General features: G+C 34.6%; 2 protein-coding genes across 6 annotated transcripts in view; one reads left to right on the forward strand and one right to left on the reverse strand.

The window, feature by feature from the left end:
* LOC123705082 (ras-specific guanine nucleotide-releasing factor RalGPS2) overlaps positions 1-8,912 on the reverse strand; it is a 31,404-nt gene extending 22,492 nt beyond the window's left edge. For 2 of the 5 annotated variants that reach the window (XM_045653691.1, XM_045653686.1), the window contains exons 1-3: positions 8,692-8,912; positions 1,108-1,273; positions 562-692 (exon numbers count right to left, since the gene is read on the reverse strand). In XM_045653691.1, coding sequence (XP_045509647.1) covers positions 562-692; positions 1,108-1,158 — 182 coding nt within the window. In that variant the 5' untranslated portion in view covers positions 1,159-1,273; positions 8,692-8,912. Of the gene's footprint in view, positions 1-561; positions 693-1,107; positions 1,274-8,069; positions 8,141-8,691 lie in introns of those variants that run through there. The other 3 variants (XM_045653687.1, XM_045653688.1, XM_045653692.1) reach the window with 3 other exon arrangements.
* On the forward strand, positions 3,480-3,965 carry LOC123705360. Its single transcript, XM_045654105.1, has one exon. It carries the CDS (start codon positions 3,480-3,482, stop codon positions 3,963-3,965), a length of 486 nt encoding a protein of 161 aa, XP_045510061.1.
* Positions 8,913-9,223: the final 311 nt, after the last annotated feature.

Genomic DNA, 9,223 nt, shown 5'->3' on the forward strand with positions numbered 1-9,223 from the left:
TGCATTGTTTTTATATTAACTATTTAACCTTAATCTCCCCAAAATATGTATGATAATGAGATAGGATGGTATTTTTTAAGTATACTAGCGGTCCGCGCCGGCTTCGCCCGTGGTACATATTTACGTTTTCTCTGCATAAGAACCATCCTCGTACTTCAAGGAATATAATAAAAAAAGAATAATCGAAATCGGTTCAGCCGTTCTCAAGTTATGCGCTTACCAACACATTTTGGGATTCATTTTTTTATATAAGAAGATATATTGCATTATACATAATATAATATATGTATAATGGCATTACTAGAAAAGAAGAAAGAAAACTAAACAATAATTAACATTGGACCTAATTTATTAAGTTAAAAAATAAAAAAGCACATTACTAAATGCACAATCTTATTACAATCATGTGAGAAACATAATAATTAATAACAGTTTGATTACTTTAGCAGATTCCTTGCAAGAACAATAAAGGAATGATCTAATGTTATAACCAACATTAATAGTGTTATATTATTTAATATTTTGTTAGATAATAAGTCAAGTTATTGAAGAGATCCATACCCATAGTTGTAATAACAGGCACAGTCATCCTTGGCGGGTCCCTGTGGTTTGCTTGCTGCGTTCACTGGCTTCTTTGCTGTTTGTTTGCACGACATTTTATCATCAAGTGGCCAATCTTCTTCATCTTCATGCTAAAATTGAATCAAGTTATTTTACTAACAAACAAGCAATAAGTCATGTGTAGTCATAAATTTTTAAATAAAAAAAATACATTAAAATAAAATATATTATTAAACAAATAAACTACCTATAAATCTAAAATTTTTAATTTCGATTTATAAATAGAATCTAGGTTGAAAAACGAATTATTTTATGGTATCTATAGCATAGTAATATGATTGATTATATTTTTTATTATTCACATCTTCCATGTGATTCCAATGCAAACACAATATTATCCTACAATAGCAAGATAATATTTGTTTTAAATAAGTAAAACTCATTTCAAGAAGTTTGAAACAATATTTTAAAATTCAAAGTTATAAAAGTGATTAAACTCAAATGAGAACTTTTAGGAAATTTTAAGAAAACAGATTTAGATATTACCTCTACAATACGTAATACAGCTAGGCTATCACTTAATATATCCCGAGGCATTGTTGTTTTTCATGTATATGCATAGTTCGAAAACTGATTAATGTTATAGATTTATTTTTCACGCCACTGATATTTGTCTGCAGTTACCACCACGCGCTTTCAACGCACCACAAGTCTGAGACAAATGAAAAATATATTTACATCTACCGCCGGTAACGACTGATAAGCGCTAATTAAATAATAAATATTTGTCAAGGTCCAGCGACCGAGGGATGTCTTTAAAAAAAATAATATTTAAATTTAAATTAATTTAATTAAAGTCTGTAACATAAGATGGTTAAGCAGAAGCGTAGCGTGCCTTGGCCGGGCCCCGTATAAAAATTTGTTTGGTGGCCCTAAGGAAGGGTAAAGATTTCTCTTCTTTTCTGGAAAGTTTTTAGTAATTTTTGCTTACGCACGTTGGGGGCCCCCTTGCCGCGGGGGCCCCGTATAATTGATACGGCAGATAGTAGCGGTAGCTACGCCCCTGTGGTTAAGTGTGTAACTGATTTATTCTATGTTTAAACAGTACCACGATCTGGAGATCGCGTCTTCTTAGAAATGATTAGGGATGTCATCGCGACGGTTGAGTGGACGATTCTCCGTAATCACTTCCTTACATATCATAACTATTACAACAAAGTGGATACATTGTTGCAAGTATTAATATTTAGGTGAACTACTAAAATATGGATTCAGCGGATGTTGGATGTATAACTCCTCCCTCCGTTTCGAGATTATCCTCATGGGGTTGGGGATGATTTCGAACATTCCTATTTCTAATTACATTTTTATACGATTTCTTATCTTATAAACTATGAATACAAGACAAATATATATTTTTTTTATGTATTAGCGGGCAAACGAGCTGATAACAAGACAAATAATTAAATTAAAACTGTTAAAACAATTTTTTTTCTATACTTATACTCTTAAAAACTAAAGCACTGTTTCCACTATTTTCACTAATTGCCTTTTCACTTATCACTTCACTTTTCTTCAGTATTTAGGTTTAAAAGCTGAATATCGGTGAGGTCAATTTCCTTTAACTTTAACGGTTTCCTTTCACCGTTTAATGCTATTTTCCATATATGCGGTAAGTTAATAATTGGTATACTGGCGGAAACAATGTTCTTTCCTTGAGGTTGTTTATTTCTCAAAGTGTGGTCCTGTATTCTAACATAGGTAACACTGAGTTTTTCATGGCTTACCTCATTATTACAAAATTTCGACATAATAAAATCCGTTTCACGCAAAAAGCTATACGTAAAGCCCTTCTTTCTCTAAATGTGAATAAATCATGTGGTCCCGACGGTTTTTCCCCCTATTGTGTTAAAGATGTGCGCCCCAGAACTAACTCCAGTTTTAACGCGTCTCTTTCGGTGCTCATACTCTTCAGGCATAGTCCCAAGCTCTTGGAAAACCTCCCTAGTGCATCACATTCCCAAAAAAGGCGATCGCTCGGACCCGTCCAATTATAGACCTATTGCTATCACCTCTCTGCTCTCAAAGGTAATGGAGTCCATTATCAATCGCCAGCTTCTAGAGTTTCTTGAGGAGCGCCAGCTGATTAGCGATTGCCAATACGGTTTCCGTAAGGGTCGCTCAGCTGGCGATCTTTTGGCGCTCTTGACTCACAAATGGGCGACTGCTATTGAGAGCAAGGGTGAAGCTTTAGCAGTCAGTCTGGACATAGCGAAAGCCTTTGACCGGGTTTGGCACAAGGCACTCCTTTCCAAGCTACCATCATACGGGATTCCCGAGAAATTGTGTCAGTGGGTCACCAGTTTCCTCACAGAGCGGAGTATCAAAGTCGTTGTCGACGGTTCGTGCTCCGAATCTAAGCCTGTGAATGCTGGGGTCCCACAAGGCTGCGTTCTTTCTCCAACTTTGTTTCTTCTGCATATCAATGACATGCACTGCCTAGTGGCATTCATTGTTATGCAGACGATAGCACTGTTGACGCACATTATACCGGCCGATGCAATATTTCTCGGGATACCGTTACTGAGCACCGAAAGGAGCTTGTGTCTCAAATCGAGAACTCTCTTGTGGAGATCTCCAATTGGGGAAAACATAACCTTGTTGAGTTCAACCCAAAAAAGACACAAGTTTGCGCGTTTACCACCAAAAAAACTCCCTTCGTTCCCGGCATTCCCACCAGAGTCTCAGCCAGCATTAGTATACTTGGAGTCGAAATATCGAATGATGTCCAGTTTCGTTGTCATCTGGAAGGAAAGGCTAAGCTAGCCTCCCAAAAACTTGGTGTGCTCTGTAGAGCGGGACAGTATTTCACACCCGGCCAACGCCTACAACTTTACAAGGCTCAAGTCAGGCCGCACATGGAATACTGTTCCCATCTCTGGGCCGGAGCACCTAAGTATCAGCTCCTTCCATTTGACCGAATCCAGCGACGAGCTACACGATTAGTGGACGACCCTCGTATAACTGATCGGCTGGACTCTTTGGCTCTCCGTAGAGATGTTGCATCTCTCTGCGTATTTTACCGCATCTACCACGGCGAATGCTCTGACGAACTGTTCGGAACAATACCAGCTGCTGAATTTCACCATCGAACTGCTCGCCACAAGTTGAAATATCACCCTCAACATCTGGATACTTGGCGCTCATCCACCGTGCGATTTAGGAGGAACTTTCTGCCACGCACCACTCCTCTGTGGAACGACCTTCCGAGCTCAGCATTTCCGGACAGATACGACTTAGGTTACTTCAAAAAGAGAGCGTACTCTTCCCTAAAAGGCCGGCAACACACCTGCAACCGTACAGGTCTTGTGGGTGATTATGGGTGGCGCCAATCATCGCATTAATCCGATGACGCGCCAGCTCGTTTGCCCGCTAATACATAAAAAAAAAAATAATAGTTTCAGTTCTGGTGTAAACGAGCCATCGATTGAGTTGTAAACGTTCAATCTTTAAATATCCAATAATAATGGGTAATGAACGGCATGTACTTATGTTTGATGAAAAATTAATAAGTTCTGTAATACATTCGCTCTGCAGCAAGGATGTGGTTTCCATTTCAGGACATAAGTCCTGAACATGAGAAACGTGCTTCGTCGAGTGCTAAACAGGACTGCGTGAGCATACTTACTTTCAACCCTTTCACTAGGATATAAGGATATTTAGGAAGGATAATGGAAGTTTGATTATCAACATCAATTTGGACAGATACTTAACGGTAATAATTTATAATAATTGTAAATTTGATTATTAATTAACGGTATATGCATGATGAGTTTAATCTGATTTTGTTTTACATATGCTTTAAGCTCAATACTTTGCTGTATTTAAACAATATTTTTTTAAGTTTACAGGATATACTAACTTATTTGTAATTTATATTTCTTTAAGGATATACATAAGTTCATCGGTATCAATAATTGATGGATGCAAAAGTTTAATTTTTACAAAAGCTAATGCGGTCCCAATCTCATTCAGTTTAATATAAATAATTTGAAAATTATGTGTAAATATATTATAAAAATGAATTATCTCATGACTTAATAATAATTAATAATGTTTCTGTCTTATTTAATTTCGTAATAATTTCACTAAGTTTTTCTTTAATTTGAATGAAATTGCTTCCTGTAACATTTATAATATTGTTAAGTTTTCCCATCACTTCTGTAATAAAAGTCACCTTGTAATACATATAGGCGTTTTGCTTGTTATTTAATTTACTAATTAACTGTTCATATTTTATGGCATCTTCATTCTCCATATTACCAGTAATTAAACCACGTTTTATTCTAACTGATGGCACTAATAACCAATATATAAACAATATTTATTAATAGTCATAGAATCTGATTGAATTTGTGCCTCTTTAAAATAGAAATCAAAATTCTTAATAAAAACAACTATTTACGGATTTTGTTAATTGACAACATTTCATATTTTATAAGGCCATGAAAGAAAAAAAAAACTTTCTTTTCTTTATTTTGCTCTTGCGATATCAGAAATTTTTTAATTTCATTTTTTAATACCGGAAGGAAGTTAGCTCGGTAAGTTTTTTTTTTAATTATTAATATCTCAAAAAATTGCTCCTTAAATGCTCCATCAGAATCAGTAATTGGTTCACTTCTATAATTATTAATTTATTTATAATTAATTAAAAAAATCCAAATTAACTAGTGAAAACTTGATTTGTCTATAGAATAAAAAACATTCACCTTTCATAAAAAATTTTGTTATTGATAGGGCACTATCGATAACAAAAAAAAAATATTTAATTTTGATAATTTTTACAATAACTATCTGAAAAACTATGTTTGCATAGTAAACTACTGCGCTGTAACGTCATCAATTGTAGTTGCGACGCATAAGGGCTATATTTACTTGTATCAGCACTGCAGCGATATCTTAATATTTATGTTTTCTCATTTATATTATTTATTACTAGATTTCCGCCCGCGGCTTCGCCCGCGTTTTCAAAGGAAAACCCACATTGTTTCCGCTAACGCAAACGATAGCAACTTGACACCGAAACATGAAACAAGCGACTGAAATACAAATTAATTAAAAATTACTTGAAGTTTTAATAATACGAATAAACGTAATATACGAGTTTAGGGATGGGTAGGGAAATGTTAATAAACATACCTACAATAAGAATGATTTTAAATACATAATAATATCTGTTCCTTTCAACATTTGCTAGATGAAACTCAATAATTAAAATACGTACATGTACTTGTATGTATTAAAAGATGTTAAATCATTTTAGAGAAAGCGGGCGAAGCCGCGGGCGGTAAGCTAGTGTATCTATATAATAATATGTATCTTTAAAATAGTGGAATGAAAATTTCTACGATTCCCATTTAGGGTTATGCGGTGTAAATACCTATATGTATTTTAATTTTATAAAATGATAACAATTCTTTTAATAAGTTATTATTAAATTCGGCGCCAGGGTCTGCGCTTATTTTCGATGGAAGTGGAACACCGTATATTGAAACAAACTCACACTCAAACATTTATTTATTCAATTAGACTTCTTCGAGAAGCACTTTTGAAACGTCATTACATATTTTTAACATTTAACCACCGATTCAGAAAGCAGTATCTACGGAGTATCTAAGAACTGGCAAGAAACTCCATATTTGCTCTTTTTAATCATGTCAGTTTTACAATTTAATTTTACAAAATACAAAATATGTAACATTATTATCATAATATGCCAAAGAACAATAAAAAATAAGAAAAATATTTAATTAATGCTCTAACAACTTTGGGGGTTGATCTAGTATCAATTTCAAAAGCTTGGCCTAATTTACTAAAAGCGCTTACTATAGTTAGGTAATATTAGTAAATGTGTCTCTTAATGTGTCTATAAATAATTATTGAAAAGGATATTCTTGAGTTGGCGATAATTGTAATTCAGGTTTTAACGGATTTCTATCATATTTCTTATCAAATCTTCCGGTAAGTTACATAAAAACACATTTAGATCTACGTTATCATATATTACAGTTTTTGAAATGAAATTAATATTTTATACCTGTGTCAGTTAGCCTATTAACTTAAGATGCTAAACTACTTCTTATGCTTTGTATTCTCTGACAAAACTGGTTGTATGATTCACCATGTTTAATTTGTAATGACTCTAGCCATAGCGCTATGCACTCTTTGGATCTTGTATCACAGAAATGTGGGGAAAGTATATTTTCGAACTCTTCCCAAAACACATGAAATAAGTATTTGTTTTGATCCCTATTAAAATTTCTTATTACATATTCGCTTTTTGCTATAAATAAGTTCAGTAAGCTTTCGCTACCATCATATTTAGGTATAATATTTAATATTTCCTGCGGAATCATAATTTAGATTATATTTTTTTTTTTATTAATTGACATCTGCGATCAGTCAACGGACTATGAGCAGATATTTGGACAGAATAATTTGGCGATTTGAGAACTAGAACCAGTGCCCTAATTCCCCTTTCTAATGTAGCTCAACATCAACATTAGCTCTTTTCAGACGTTTCCTGGGTTTTAGTTTAAGCAATTGCTGGGAGAGTGGATTTGGATGCATTACAAGTCTTTGCTTATGCTTCTTGAGGTATTTAGTAGCTTCTTCCTTAATTGTAGGCATTTCTAAGTACTCATGAATTTCAGAGTTGCGAGTGAACCATGGAGCTGCTGTGAGCACTCTTAAGATTTTGTTTTGCACCCTTTGCATGCACATTAGGTTGGATTCGCTAGCGGAGGCCCAGAGTTGAATACCATATGTCCAAATAGGTTTTATTACTGCGCAGTACACTCTAAGTTTATTGCTTAGAGAAAGTGTGGATTGTCTACCTAAGAGCCAAAGTAAGTTTTTGAAGCGGAAGTTAACTTCTGTCTTCTTCTTCTTTATATGATCTTTCCAGGTGAGCCTACGATCCAAGTAGAAGCCGAGGTACTTCACGCAATTAGACTGTGGTAGAGTTTCTTGGCCCAAATGGACAGGCGGGCAGAGACCATGTCTAAGTGCAAATGTGATGTGATGTGATTTAGGCGCACTTGCTCTTATGCGCCACTTATCTAGCCAATCTTGGGTTTTATTTAGCTGATTTTGAAGAATATAGCTAGCTTTCTCTCGATCTGGATTGCATACTAGAAATGCGGCGTCATCGGCAAATGTTGCTATAGATACCCCTGGGTGTTGGGGAAGGTCGCTAGTGAAAATATTATATAAGACCGGGCCTAGTACAGATCCTTGAGGGACACCAGCTAATAATTTAGATTATATAAAAAACAATTTTACTTTACTTTTATTTAACTTAACCTAGTACTACAGAATGTAGCTATAAATTATGCAAGCCTATTTTTTTGCTAACAAAATTAGATTAACATGTTATGGTCCAATGATGATGCCGATTGGAAATTGTGGAAAATGAGACAAATAGGGAAGTGAAAAGGTTTACTCACAAACTGCTCCTCTGCATTCTTCCTGAGTTACACACACTGCACGACACTTTCACACAATCACTTGACGAATTTATTTGGTTGGGAATTTTCGCATCTGCGTGTAGACAGTCCTTTTACATAGATATTCGCGTAAAACTGAGTTTGGAGTTTTTGCGCGAAAAACAGTAATATAAGGATTACTGACTAAGGATTTCCACGCGAAAATCGGCTGCGCCAGTCAAGTTTCAGCGACCGCGGGATGTCTTTTAAAAAAATATATTTTAATTTATATGAATTTAATTAAGGTCTGTACAATAAGATGTTTAGTGTGTTACTGATTTATTCTATGTTTAAACAGTACCACGATCTAGAGATCGCGTCTTCTTAGAAATGATTAGGGTAAGAATGGGCTATTGTTCGTAATCACTTCCTTACATATCAGAACTATTGCAACAAAGTGGATACATTGTTGCAAGTATAAATATTTTGGTAAACTACTAAAATATGGATTCAGCGGATTTTGGATGTATAAACAGATTGATAACTTTAATTAATGTTTACATATTATGACATAAGGACTACATAGTATTTTACAGAACATTTAAGAAATACAGTAGTCAATGCAAATAAAATAGGTACATACACAATTAGCATCGATAAATTATTATTGATTACACATTTCAATGCCTTGGATGGGTTACTCCCTAGAAAGCCGTATTCAATTAAGGCTCACTTGTAATACATCACCACTCATTTTTAATAGATTTAGATAATGCAAGCTGTATTTGTTATTACAACAATTTCTTCTTTTTTCTAAAAATAAATTTTATACCTATGTACTTTTATCTAAATTTTGGCACTTGGCACTGTTGACTGTGCTTGGCAGTAATTAAAAATGTTGAAGTTGATGTTGATAACCACCGAAACCACAGAACTACAGAACGAAACTAAGGTCTACAGATAATGTAGGAACATATAAATCAAAATCTATTAAAAGTGGTCACACCGTCACAGTAGGTGGAGTAAAACACAGTTTTAGATGAATTGGTTTGTCAAAAAATCACAGGTTCTAGAGTAAAAAATGCGACAAAAATGTTGCCTGTCGGCGGCCGCCGGCCAGTTGCCGCGTAACCGGCGTAGCGATAATACGTATTTATGTCAACGTATTTATTCTC

Source organism: Colias croceus, chromosome Z (assembly GCF_905220415.1).
Source record: "Colias croceus chromosome Z, ilColCroc2.1".
NCBI classification, from domain to species: domain Eukaryota; kingdom Metazoa; phylum Arthropoda; class Insecta; order Lepidoptera; family Pieridae; genus Colias; species Colias croceus.

Coding starts and splice junctions, on each gene's coding strand:
- LOC123705360 (XM_045654105.1), top strand. CDS start 3,480: ATGGAATACTGTTCCCATCTCTGGGCCGGAGCACCTAAGTATCAGCTC.